The sequence below is a fragment of the Alnus glutinosa genome, chromosome 14, assembly GCF_958979055.1.
Source record: "Alnus glutinosa chromosome 14, dhAlnGlut1.1, whole genome shotgun sequence".
In the NCBI taxonomy this organism is placed as follows: Eukaryota; Viridiplantae; Streptophyta; class Magnoliopsida; order Fagales; family Betulaceae; genus Alnus; species Alnus glutinosa.
In genome coordinates, this window is record NC_084899.1 from 6,339,594 (window position 1) to 6,354,127 (window position 14,534).

At 34.4% G+C, this 14,534-nt stretch overlaps 2 protein-coding genes across 2 annotated transcripts; one reads left to right on the forward strand and one right to left on the reverse strand.

Annotated features, from left to right (window-relative positions):
- Window positions 1-283: 283 nt before the first annotated feature.
- LOC133858143 (early nodulin-93-like) lies at window positions 284-1,521 on the forward strand. Its single transcript, XM_062293598.1, has 4 exons — window positions 284-561; window positions 922-983; window positions 1,107-1,182; window positions 1,279-1,521. The coding sequence occupies exons 1-4, from the start codon at window positions 471-473 to the stop codon at window positions 1,368-1,370; spliced, it is 321 nt and encodes a 106-aa protein (XP_062149582.1). The 5' UTR covers window positions 284-470; the 3' UTR covers window positions 1,371-1,521.
- Window positions 1,463-3,867, reverse strand: LOC133858142 (pentatricopeptide repeat-containing protein At1g08070, chloroplastic-like). The gene has a single exon (XM_062293597.1). The coding sequence runs from the start codon at window positions 3,794-3,796 to the stop codon at window positions 1,577-1,579; it is 2,220 nt and encodes a 739-aa protein (XP_062149581.1). The 5' UTR covers window positions 3,797-3,867; the 3' UTR covers window positions 1,463-1,576.
- Window positions 3,868-14,534: the final 10,667 nt, after the last annotated feature.

Genomic DNA, 14,534 nt, shown 5'->3' on the forward strand with positions numbered 1-14,534 from the left:
ATGATGCCTGGCTACCAAAATAAAAAATAAAATAAAATAAAACAAATCAGGAAGACTTTTTTTTTTTTTTTTTTTTGTCATGATAAAAATTAGACAAGGGCCAAAATAATTAATATTTCTTTCTTAGCCTGCCTAGTTTGTTGTATAAAACCCAGGGCATTTTCGGGATAAAATAAGAAGAATCAACCGACAGTAACAGAAACCGAAGTGAGAGAAGTGAAAACAAGCGACTCTGACAGAATAACACTTGTAAAATGAAAACCATCAAACCATCAAACTTCCCTCCCCAACACCAACGCCTGATCAGCCCTCTCCATCGATCTCTTACCAACTTCTCCCACAATATCCTTTATATAACACCCCACCGATTATCAACCTTCATACCTTCTCCTTTGATTTGTTTTCTTCGCCAACTTCCAACTTCTTCCAATACTGTCATTTTTTTTTTTTTTCTGTTACTCTCTCTTAAAATGGCAAAAAATGTTGCTCAGTCCCCTCTTGAGAGGAATAGCCTGGCTTCTCTTGACCAAAAGCTGGCCATGGCCAAGCGCTGTTCTCAGGGTATGTATCTTTTGCTTTTGCTTTTTCTCTTCTAGCTATATAAGACATATTTTCAGTTCAGACAAGCTTGATGCTTTCTGGGTATCTCTTTTAAGGCCGATTGTGTAATGGATATAATGAATTTGAATGTCGTGCATGCGAGTGGTCTCATAAAGTTATGCGTCATAAATAAGATTCCTTGGAGTATAATATATCTTGCATTAGTTGAATCTATTGTGATTAAGAAGATCGATTTAAGTATTTCATATTCTCCCATATCATAGAACATTGTTTTTTCTTTTTCGAACTTTTTTTTTTTTTTTTTTTTTATCTTAGATCGATAATATAAGCTGATTATATACTCCTTTAATGGATAAGCAGAGGGTGTGATAGCAGGAGCAAAGGCAGCCGTTGTTGCTACTATTGCCACTGCCATTCCAACTGTAAGCCTTCTTTTCTCGATCACAACTTCTTTTCAATTTTTTTTTTCAGTTTTTCTGTACATGAAGGAATGGTTAAGCTGAAAAATTCTTGCATTTACTGATAATTTGCTTTATATATTGCAGATGGCTAGTGTGAGGATGCTGCCTTGGGCAAGGACCAATCTCAATCCCACCGCTCAAGCTCTCATAATCTCCACAGGTTAATTACCATGTCACATCGTCATTATCATCATATTAATTATTGCATTGATATTGATCGATTTCTTAAAGAAAATTGTTATTTGATGGCATGCAGTGGCCGGAGCAGCATATTTCATAGTGGCTGACAAGACCGTTTTGGCAACGGCTAGGAGGAACTCCTTCAAGCACTCTGACCATGAAGCATAGAAGCGAATTAATCAATTATTATGTAAACTCATTATCTAAATAAATAAATATGGGTTTCCTTCCACTTTAGGAGCACGATTGATAGTGGCATGTATTCAGATTTCAGAGATCATCTTATATTAATGCAAATCGTCTTCCACTTAATTATAAACAGGATGTCATGTCATATACCTATATATGATCTTTCGTTCAATTAGTTACATAATTTACCAATAATCATTACATGAGCAAGAACCATCTTTAAAATGGTGGAAACGGTTCCGATCTCTGGCGATAATTTCCCTATTGAAGATCTTGGATATCAGCTTCGTAGCCGAATGACAATTTCCACAAACACGAAGATTTTTCACAATTCTAATTGTCGTCCCTGGCTTTGTACTGATTAGACCAAAAGCAATGGCCAACTTCTCACTATGATGACTCAAGGCCCCTTCCTTCCACTCCTCATCCATGTCATGAAGCACCTCGGATGTATCCGGCACGAACCCGGCCATTTCTAAAAGCCTATCTGTTTCTTCCAACATCTCATAGATATCTTTACTCAGGGGATGCTCTTTATCACCAACAAGAAACTCATGAACAACACTATCCACCTCAATCGAGGTACATCCAGGAACTTTCTTCATTCCCTTATCTTGGAGCCTGGTTCTCACCCTAGCTACATCATCCCATCTACAAGCCCCTGCATATATATTTGATAAAAGCACATAAGCCCCAGGGTTTTCAGGCTCCAATTGAAAGAGATGCTCGGCAACATATTCCCCCAATTCGACACGTTTATGAACTTTACAAGCTCCCAGAAGAGAACCCCAGATGGCCCCATCTGGCTCCATTTCCATATTCTTCATCAAGGCCTCTGCTTCATCAAACATTCCAGCTCGGCCTAGAAGATCTATCATGCATCCATAGTGTTGCAGTTTTGGCGAAATATTGAAATCATGGATCATTGAACTGAAATATTGGCGGCCAAGTTCTGGCAAACCAGCATGGGTACAAGCAGATAATAAACCAACAAATGTGATATCATCTGGTTTGAGTCCTTCATTGACCATTTTTGCAAAAAGCGTAATAGCCTTGTCCGCATGTCCATGCATTCCTAACCCAGATATCATCGCATTCCAGGAAGCCAGGGTTTTAGAACTCATACCGTCAAAGACTTGTTCTGCTGCCTCTATACTTCCACATTTAGCATACATGTCAATTAGACTTGTCAAAAGAGAGCTATTGGTTATATTCTGAAAGTTCTTATCCACATACGCATGAATCCATTTGCCAAGGTCAAGAGCACCTAAGGAAGCACAAGCTGGAAGAACGCCTAAGAGCGTCACATCATTAGGCTCTATATTTGATCTCAGCATTATCCGAAAAAGCGCCAATGATTCTTTATAGCAGCTCATATAAGTATAACCGCCAATCATAACATTCCAAGAAATCACATCCCTTCGATGTATACCATCAAATAATCCTCGAGCTGTTTCCAAATCACCGCACTTTGAGTACATATCAATAAGTGCATTAACAAGCCGAAGATTTGAACCGAGTCCATGATGGTCCTCAATCCAAGACTGCACCCAATTGCCCAATTCAACGGACCCCGACTGAGCACAAGCTGAAAGTACAGTCACCATCGTACTCTCATTGGGCGGGACGTTCATTTTTCGCATCTCCTCGAAGAACACCAATGCCTCTTCAAACCAGCCACATTGAGCATAGCCCGCAATCATAGCATTCCAAGATACCACATCTCTCACAGGAATTTCATCAAAAAGCCGACGAGCATCGTCCATAAAACCCCTTGAAGCATAACCAGTGATCAAAGCTGTAAACGACACCGCGTCTCGAAGAGTACTTTTATCAAACACCAAACGCGCATTGTCCAATTCACCACTTTGAGCATACATGTTGATGAGCGAAGTATGCACAAAGGCATCGCACTCAAGCCCAAGCTTCAAAACTTGTGCATGCACCTGTTTCCCTTCATGGGTAGCCCCAACTTTAGCACAAGATTTCAAAACAAACGGAAAAGTATAAGAATTCGGCTCCGTCCCGCATAGAATCATACGTGCAAATAATTCCACGGCTAGTATAGGATTCGAGCTCAACGAGTGTCCTCGTATAATTGTGTTCCAAATGAACCGGTTGGGTTCTTGGATGGATTCAAAGACGGAGAGCGCGTAAGAGAGGTCGCCAAAGGGCGAGATGGCGCAAGACTCGATGAGCTTGCTTAGCGCGAAGTGGGTGTTGTGGAGGCCGGTCTTGATGATGTGAGAGTGGACTTGTTTGAGGTCCTGCATGCTTTTGCATTTGGAGAGGAGGTGAAGAGATGGGTGGTTTTCGAGGTGTTTGTATGGAGGATCAGAGTCTGGGAGGATATGGAAGGTGGATGATGAAATGGGCAGGGAGAGCAAAGTTGGAGAAAGCGCCATTTTTGTGCTTTGCTCTCTCTCTCTCTCTCTCTGTGAAAAGAAAGATGAACCTGACACTAGAGATAACAATACTGAAAATTTGAATATGAATTTTGCAAAATCTTTAAGGGCATGTTTGGGTAATACATTTTTTTATTATATTTTATTATTTTTGAAATACTTGTTTGAATTGTTTACTTAAATTTGAATTCTAGTAGAGTATTATTCAATTATTTTTAATTTCGTCTCAAAATTTTTAAACCATCAAAACGTAATTTCAAAAAATAAAATTTCTTAAATATTCATAATTTTGATAGATAGTACATAATAGTATAATATAATACTAAAACAATCGCACACCAAACGAATTTTCTTTTTCTCAGCAAACCTTTAACCCAATTGAAAGCTTCTTGGAGACAAATGAAGCTTCACCTAGAAAGCTAAAAGAAGATTTGGGAGTTAGTTAAATGTCTTAATTTGCCCATATACTGCATTTTTATCTTACAATTTTTTTTTTTATTTTCAATTAATTATTGAATCAGTTATTATTAAAAAATAAAACAAAAAAAAATTAAATAATTGATTGAGATTGTCATGTCAACATTGTATAAAAGATAATTGTGAGATAAAAATGTAGTATATAATATTACTCTTTGCTTAATTGCCATCTGATTGCGAAGAGTAATACTATATACTATATTTTTATCGTATAACTATTTCACAAAGTTGACGTGACAATTATAATCAATCTTTAGATTTTATATTTTTTTAACAATAACTGATCCAAAAGTTAGTTGAGACTATCACGTCATCTCTGTAGAATAAAAATATAGTTTCTACCATTACTTAATTGCGAAATAGTATTGATTTTGTAAGGTGAATCGAATTTTTGGGGCAAATAGCACAAGAAGATTATGTTTTATATGAATTTATGAAAAGTTGAGCAATGACAAAGATTTTATGAGAAAATTGTTTGCTAATGTTTTACATTTTTCTTAATTAAAAAGACAAAGAATTAACAATCATATCCAATATGAGAAATGCTAGACATCCCAACACTCTTTTCTAGAATTTGGTTCCAACCTGATGTATCACAATCCTATGAGATTGTGACACACTTTTCTAAAAATGATAGATCTAATGAGATTGTGACAAATCAAATTAAAACTAAATTCTGAATATATATATATTTAAATGTCTAGCAGTTAGCCACGTGTATGTGGCACATCCACATGGCTAACGGTTCGCCACGTGCAATTAACCACGTGGTCACGCGTGGTTGATCAGGTTGTTGCTAAATGCACGTTAGCCACGTGGCTTTTTATATACGTGGTTATGTGGCCATGCAAATTTAGCCACGTGCCATGGCCGCATGGCGAAATGCTTTTTTTTTTTTTTTTAAATTAAAAAGAAAAAAAAGAAAAAAAAAAAAAGAAAAAAAAAAATAGGTATTTGTAGCAACATGCCTCTAACCCACGTCGGTAAAATCACTTCTTCTTTTTTACCCAATATTGTATACGATATACGTATATATATGTCACTGGATCTCTGGTGAGATCCGCGCCGGATCTTTGTCCAACTCGTCGTTGACGACGACGTCATCGAGATATGGTGAGATTCGAAGCGGATTTTCCTTCCCCATCGACGTGCGGCATGGATTTTTCTTTCCCGGTGACGGGAAAAAAAGCACCGACCTCTTTTTCTCATCATCACTAACGACGAAAACGAGCTTCTCCGGGTGGTGGCAATCGAGTAAAAAAAGTATGAGAGTTAAACAGAGAGAGATGAGAGAGTTTAAATGAAATTTTCTGAGAAATAACGAGAGAGATCGACCTGAGAGTTGAGATAGAGGGAGTTCAAATCTTCAAAAAAGAAAATGGTGAGGCTTGCTCAATACTTGCTTCGCACGTCCATGTTGATAGAGCGAGAGAGTTGAGAATTAAATTTTAAGCTTTCTAAAAAGCTGTGCAGCTTTCTCAAAAGCTGTGCACACAGCTTTTTAGAAAGCTTAAATTTTGAAATTATGTTTAAAAAAGAGTTTTTTGAGGGACGGGCGTCCCTTCTCCCCAAAAGCATCAAATTTTTGAGTTTTTTAATTAATATATATATAGCAACGTGGTTTATTTTGCTATGTGGCACGTGGTTAAAATTTCAAATCATCTAAAAATTGAAAAAAGATAAAATAATAATTAATTAATTTCTGAAAAAATTAAAAAAAAAAATATTATGAATATTTTAGCCACGTGGCTAATTGGCAACGTGGAAAAAATCCACTTGACTAATTGGCGACGTGGAAATACCCACTTGACTAATTACTTACTCAAAACATTTTGCTACGTGTGGATTACATACGTGGCGAAATCGCGATGTGGATAATATCTCATGTAGTGAAATAGCCATGGCTATTGTACCAGTTACTATAGCCACGTGGCAAAACCACTTGTATTTTGTAGTGAGTATTATCCTTGGAAAAATACGTGAGAAAAAAGAAACTTTATGAACAAGGCTTATTCGCCCGCCCGCCTTTTTTTTTTTTTTTTTTTTTTTTTTTTTTTTCTGTTTTCTATTATCTATTTTTTATTTTATTTTTCCTTTTCTTTTCTTTTCTTTTTTTTCTTGGCCAAGTTGTCGGCATAAAGGGCAGTTGCTAAGAAAAAGGTATAACCATAAATAGTATCCCAAATAGAAAAGGGTGCTTCCTAATATTCCATTTCTTTAAAGCAGTGAATGCTATTGCTACGGCCGGTGGGACGGTAGCTACCACAGTACAATAGAAATCGGATTCTCTCCTGTTCAAATGAACTTAAAAAAGTCGGTTAGATAAAAAGAAAGATAAAATTATTAAAGTAAAGTAAAATGACGATTTTTTCTTCTTTATTTTTACGTGATTCTTTTAAGTTCAAATGATCTGAAAAGAATCGGGTTCCGGCATAATAGAGATTTTTACTCGCCAGAAGCTTAAAGGCAATGACAATAGAGAACCTTATACTGGAGTCTCATTAATTACTACTACCACCTTGTTAAGGAACGAGATTCTCCCTAGTTTAAATGAATTGAAAAAGATTCAGTATGCCTTTTTACACATCTGAAGATTAATCCTTACTTTACAAATTAACTTTGTCACTCATATGAAAAAAAAAACTATTTATCTTTACAGAATTTGTAAAGATAAAATAAAATAAAATGCAAGAAATATCAATTCTAACAATTCATGATTTCGGATTCGGCAATAAATAAAAATGCAATTTGGTTAGGTAGTTTATAGGGAGAAAATCTATACTTTAAGTATTATACAAGTAATTCATGATCATTATAAAAACATACGTAAACAATCATAAGTTATAATCCTTCTTCATATAATCTATTTGTACCCTTAACCCTCTTACAATAAAGTTTGTGTGTCCTGTAGAATCCCTGGAACAACCCTGCGGCCAATGAGTATGCACATGCGTGATATACAATTATACAGTAGTACTTGATCGACCGAGTCCGGTCTTGGGTAACATCACTCAACTTAGTGATACCAACAACTGGTGATCTCACCCTGTAAGTGGTTGTGTTGGTTACAAATAGCACTCGGATCCGGTGTACAAAGTAACATCTGACCATCTGGGCCATAAGATCAAGTCTATATATAGTACTGGTATGCATATGCCACAAAATTTCTTTTGAATGTTTTTATACAATAGTTTAATAGTGGCCATGTCATACAAATTATGTCTCTTTATTTCATTTAACGTTTGTAAATCATGTAGACGGCACTATAAAAAACCAGCCCTGGTGCTTATAAAAAAATATCGGGTTTGTTTTGTTTTCGTAGCTTATTTGTCGGCACATGCTATATGCCCGCTGCTGAGTCTCAAGAAAAGGTTGTTTGCGCACACAAGACAAGCGCCGGAAAATTAATTTCGTTATGGGGACTTAATTACAAGCGCATAATTAGTGCCTTTCTTTTAGCATTACTCTTACTATATATATATATATATATATATATATATATATATAATATTAAAAATAAAAAACTAAAAAATAATAATATTTGAGTAGGATTTCTAAATTTCTATTAGCTTCCTTCTCATTCGAATCACGCCGCATGTCTCACTTTCTAGCTTTCTATTGATATGTTCAGGGTTTACAATAGTAATACTAGGTATTATTGTAAGTGATGTTGCCACAGTGGAATACAGAAAACCGAAAAAAGGGTAATATTTTTTGTAGTAATAATAGGTATATTGTAAGTCCATGAATTCTAATATTTGAAAACAATAAAATATGCTTAAAAAGTATACAATGGGCCATAAAAAGAGGCCCAAATTACCAATTACTTGAAAAATGATTAGCAATTAATAATCGCATAATTGCCTATTGCAGTTAACAGCTAACCAGTCTAACAACTGCGGTTGAAGTTACTAAAAAATGATAAACACCTAAAGTGCGCGGTTACAATTAAGAGAGAATAACTACAATCGCTTGTACACAAAAAAAAAAAAAAAAAAAAACTGGATTGTAAAGGACATTGATATCATTACAAGTAGGGTGTTCATACCAACCATAATTACAAAGAAAAAAAAAATTAATTAATTAATGTTTCATTCTTTTTCCTGCTAATCTTAGAACTATACTTGTTAAGGATCAAGACAAGTGGGGCCAACAGCAAAATAGAGAAGACATACAAGAGCAGATTATCCACTCTTAACCTCAATGATAATTAAGAGTACATATATTAAAGGGTGGGAGACAAAAACTGTGGCCCATATTGTCATTTTTTATCTGGGTCTTATGGTAAGATCATCATCATCATATTTGTCAAATCTGAGGAACCAAAACAAGTAATAATAAAATATAATAAACTAATTATTATCTTTCTTACCATTTTATCACCATTATCATCAATATTAACCTTTTAATTTACATCAATGTTAACAACACCAGTCTTTTTAACTTAATCGTTACTTCTAGAAGTACCCGTCCAGAAGAAATTGAGAGAGAGAGAGGTTACAAAAAGAACAAAAAAATAAAAATAAAAATACAAGAAATACCTTCCGCCTGGTATTTAATTCTTAGTAGCTCTACAACTCAAATTTCATCTAAAACTAATTGGTGCTAAGGAGACAAGCTCAAATTTTTTATGAACCTCGACGTTGCATCCAACGAGCCTAATTTTAGAGCGGTCGCATGCAGTGGTATTGTATATCCCAACAATCCCTTTCTCACGATGTCGATGCTCGTGTGACTCAATCTCATGAATTTTGGGCTCAATATCATTTGTCGGATCGTAAGCTGTCATTCCACCTAAAACCAATTGGTATTAGGAAAGACATACTCAAGTATTTTATTGACTTCGACATCGTACCCAACCGACTTGTTTTTAGAGCGTTTGCAAGGAGCGACATTGTGTCTTAATACACTATCAAGTCAGCTCATGAGTTGCAGATAAATGAAGGGAATTGTTAGAGTAGGTGGCTCATACTCTCTTAGGCATAGAGAGTAATACAAGATTACCAGTAAAGTGGTCAGTTGGCGGAGGGTACAAGGTATTTTGGGGTTTTTCATATCAATCCGTATAGTAGAGTTTTGTTATAAATATGTTATGTTGTAATCTTAAATCATAATTGAAAATAGCCGCACTTCTGTCTTGTGAATGTAGACACATTGCCAAACCATGTAAATTTGTATCTTGATTTTCTTTTGCTCTCTCTCTTTTCAATTTCATATTATTTATTATTATTGTGCACGGTAACAACATAAATTATCATCAGCAAGGACCCCCTCTCACTTGATGACTGTTAAAATCTCTGGAGCCTCAAATTCAACGGTGACAATGAGGATTGGCTCAGCTCATTATACAATCTTAATGAGAAACTACTTAGCATCTTTTCTTGGGTTGTGATATTGCTAGAATAATTTGGAGACAATCAAACCGGCCGGCCTTTTAATTTAGATGCCTTTGAAGATCTCTCGGTTAGCAAATGGGTGAAGATAATCATAAGATCCGATCTAACAAATTATCTATCTATCCCCTAAAAAAGACACTCAAAAATTTCAAATTTTTGCTATTATTGTTATATATGGATTCGATCTTGTGAGAAACCAGGTGGTGCATAATTTCCTTTCAAAAAAAAAAAAGGTGGTGCATAATTCTATTGATCGATATGGGGATGTCATCTCTTAACTAAAGCAAATTAATTAGTTTATTCTTATGAGATGGTGTGGGAGAAGGTGGCCCCTGTAGATAATATTTGGAAAGCTCCCCTCTAATTTTGATGTAGCTGTTAGAACTTCATTCGCAGTCATGTCTGTTGTAATCAGTAACGACAGAGGTGAGCTTATATCTGCTTACACAGCTAAATTAAGTTCTTCGAAAGTTAATATGGGAGAAGCAAAATCAGCTCTAGCTTTTAGCATCTAAGTAGGTAGTTTCTTTTAGTAAAATTCCACTCATTATGGAAGGGGCCGGGGCTCCTTGATAGTTACCATGACAATCAACAACCAATTTCTTTCACTGATCGACAAATTGCTCCAATCATTACGGACACCAAAGATATATGTTTTATTTGTTAAAATATTGTTTAAATAATTAAATTTACTTCTTTCTATGAGTTTAAGTTTTGAGGCAAGTAGTGATTTAACATGATATCAGAATAAATGTTCTGAGTTCAAACCCTGATTCCACAATTCACCGTAATTTAACACTCTATTCTTTGCAATTTTGGGAAGCTCAAAAGGTGGAAATGCATGCTAATTATAGAGCTCAAAGTGGGCTGTCGTTACTTATAATTTTTTTGGGGTTATTCCTTGTAATTATGATTATCCTTTTCTTTCAGCCTTGTAATTTTTGTTAAAATTAAACCCTTCCCCTTTTCTCTTATTGCTTAAGAAAAGAAAAAAAGAAAAGAAAAGAAAAGAAAAAACTTTGGGTATTATCTTGAGGGGGCATGGCCCAATTATAATCTTGTGAGTTGTAAGGCTAAAACCTAGCTAAAGGAAAGCTCTCAAGCCAATGGAATCATTCCCAATGAGCTCAGCATTTTTAAATTATGACATCATATATACTACCATGATAAGCTTAAAATCCTTTTTTGTGAAATGTTGAAATAAATTTAATAGGGATAATAATTACTACCATGCATGTACGTATACATCACAGATTCCGATAAGAAGCAAGCCTACTTAATCAAACTCTCATTTTCCGAAAAGCCAATTAAATCCGAATCAAACATTTAGAACTAAATGGAGGATAAACAACCTAATTAAGAACATAGGAATATCAATTTGTTCAAGATGATCAATCAAAACTTCCAACCGAATCCTTAATGTCCCGCACTAGATGCTTTACATTTTTGGTCCAATTAGCACTTGCCACCAGTCATTTTCCCGCTTTCTTTTTTGTTGGTTATTGAAACCTTTTGGACCATTAATTAGCACTTGCCAATCATACCCCATCTTGGAGCTAGAGGGACCTCAAGTTGTGATTTCTGATGGATCGATTCTCGAAATGAATTTTACGCATTAAAATGTGGCATGTTATAGTACGTTGTAAATTGAGTATATTTTTATCAAGTTTTCGTTCTTTATGTTGTAAAAAAAATTTTGAGATAAAAACTATCTTTTGATTTTATAAAGAAAATACATCTCTGCAAAAGTAAAAAAAGAAGCTTTTTGGGAGGGAATTTCTTTATAACTGCCTCGATAACATGCAACATTAATTTTTAATATGCATGTGATATTTTTCAAGCGTTTCTATGCCTAAAAATTGCCTAAATTGCGTAATTCATCAATCTACATTTTTTTTTTTTACAAATTGTAGGGAGATCCTGATCCATTTTTGGTGGATTAGATTATTAGTATCTTCTCAAATTATTTGCTTAAATTTGAGAGAATTTGAGCAAGTGATTGTGAGAGACCACTTATATATGGGACCCACTTGACCAAATAAAAATTAGACTGCCCAACTACTTATTCGGTCAGGTGGGTTTCATAAGTAGTCCCTTATAATTACCTGCCCGAATTCAATTTCTCAAATTCAAATAAATAATTTGAAAGGATTCTGATCCATTTCGGATTGCCTTTCTCCAAACTTGCATTTAATTTGTTGTAGCAAGCAATCATATATAATTAAGGTTTCCAGCAGTACTGGCTGGTGGCTGAAAATATCAACCCATATATACACATGCATGATGAGCAAAAAGGGAATATTCAAGCATTCAAAAGCAACGGCTATTTTTTTGGGTGTAGTACTAGTAATGTCGTTAGGATGTGGATTCTCCATGTATTATTGAATAGAAAAATGGCTCCCTTTATTTAAAGATTAGTCACATGAGGAGAATAAGATTGTCGTCTAAGGTTTTTTGGTATCGAATATTCATCGTGTCTGGTTTTAAAAAAAACGATGGCGATTATGATATATTCCTCCTTATCGAATCCTTGGTCAACAGGCAAGCAAGATGTGCTCATCTCTGCTATGTGGAGTTCAACAGGTTTGCCCTCTCAGCCCACATATATGCTCACAGCGCTTTCCTATGATCGATCAGATAGAACATGTGTTCATAAAGGCCTATTATATTCATCAAGAATATTCTTCCAGCCTTCCAAATATCTTCCAGAATAGATATTATTATAGATATATATTTGTTTAATTATGTAGCTAGTTTGGAGTTTTGACAAATAGTTTTTAGAGTTCAAATAAAGATTAAACGCTCCCTCGAGTATGAAAAAATAAATAAAATTACATCACTATCATTAGAAAAATTGATAGAATTCGTTAATGTTTACGACAACAGTCTCTGGTGTACGAGAAGCGTAGAATTCACACCCCTCACTTATATATTCATGCACGAATGCTCTCATTCTTTAGTGGTGCTAGCTATAGAAAATGGATTGACAGGCAAACAACGAAAAACATTTAATTTCGATATAATTTTTTGGGGTATCAACTAAACAATTAAAAATTAGTGATGTTCCCGACAAAAAATACTTTTCGATTGGAATCATTTTAGGTTGAAACAAACACCACCTACCTACATTAAACAGCAGTCCAGTTAAATGTGGCAATCTATACTAAGAGACTAGTGAAAAAGGGGTTTAACTACGTGCTAGATTTTGATTTACCTCTTAGAGCATCCACAGCGATAGTGGTTATTTTAGCTATTCAAAATACATATTTTTTCTATTTTAACTATATTAGTTTTTCAATACATACTCTAACAGATTATCAATCACACTCTTTACTTTTTTTAAATATTATTTTTCAATGTATTTTTTGTCGTGAAAGTTGAGGGAGAGGGAGAGGTAGAAAGAGGTGAGAGAAAATAATAAAAAAGACTAAAAGGTGCTATGTACGAAAGTTCAATGTAGCAAAATGGATGGAGATGCTCTATTTTAAAGTATCTGTTTTAGTGATGAACCATACGAAGGGTTTATTGAATATGCCATAAGGAGTATGTAATTCTAAATGTCCATCTTGTGTCCATCCAAAAATGAGGTGGCTTTTAAAATCACCATTTGATTAAAATTTAATAGCGATCAATCATACGCAACAAAAAACTCTGCAATTTGTGACATGCCAATAGTAATGTACTTTGACACGTCACTAATTAGTGACGTGTTAAAAAAAGTAACACATCACTAAAATAGTTAGTGGTGTGTTAAATCTGACACGCTACAATTTAGTAGCCTGTCAAATAGACAAGTCACAAATGTAGTGACATGTCAATTAATTAACAGGTCACTAATTAATTAATTAAATAATATTATTTTTTTAAAAAAAATATTAAGTAACAAAATTTAATTAGTATACCTTATATATATTGCGTATAATTATATCAGTGTAGTCTAGGGTTTTTTCTCTCTTGATATACAATGATTATTTTAAGTAGGATTAAATAACTTAATGTAGAGATTGAAATTAAATTAAATTTTTTACTCTTTAAATGTTGTCATATATTTTGGTTTAAGTATTAATATATAATTAATATACTTCCAACTATAATATACATTATATAATATGTTATACAACTATAAGTAACCATGTGTTATTAATTTATAAATATAAATATAGAATAATTAATATTGCATAACAAAATATATATAATAAGTAGGCATGCACATGCAATATTATAAGTAACCATGCACATTATATAATAAGTAAAGCATGCATGGTTACTTACTAGTAATATTGTAAGTAAGCATGCTTGCACATTACTTGTATAGTAAAGCATGCATGCTTACTTACATGGTTACTTACTAGTAATATTGTAAGTAAGCATGCTTGCACATTACTTGTATAGTAAAGCATGCATGCTTACTTACAATATTAATTGTAAGTAAGCATGCATGCACATTGTATATTTAATAAGTACTAAAGCATGCATGCCACAATTTAGTTTTCATATCTCTCTCTCTCTCTTTGCTACGCCGGCCACCGCATCATCTCTGTTGACCACCGGTATGGTATGCATGCCCTCACTCTCTCTCTCTCTCTAGCTCTCTCACTATCTCTCTTTAGCTCTCTCTCATTCACTCTCTCTGATGTCTTGCTCTCCCGGCTAGCTCCACCCAGATCCGACGACCGCCCATGACCACCAAAGACCATGCACCGACACTGTCCACTTGTACGGTTAGTGCCTTTACGTTTTTCTTTTTTTTTTTTTTTTTACTTTTCAATTATATATTAATTATCCATATATATGCTTAATATATGTTAAATACATATTTTAATTTGAACTGATTTGTTGTTCGGGTTTGTTAATTAAATACATAT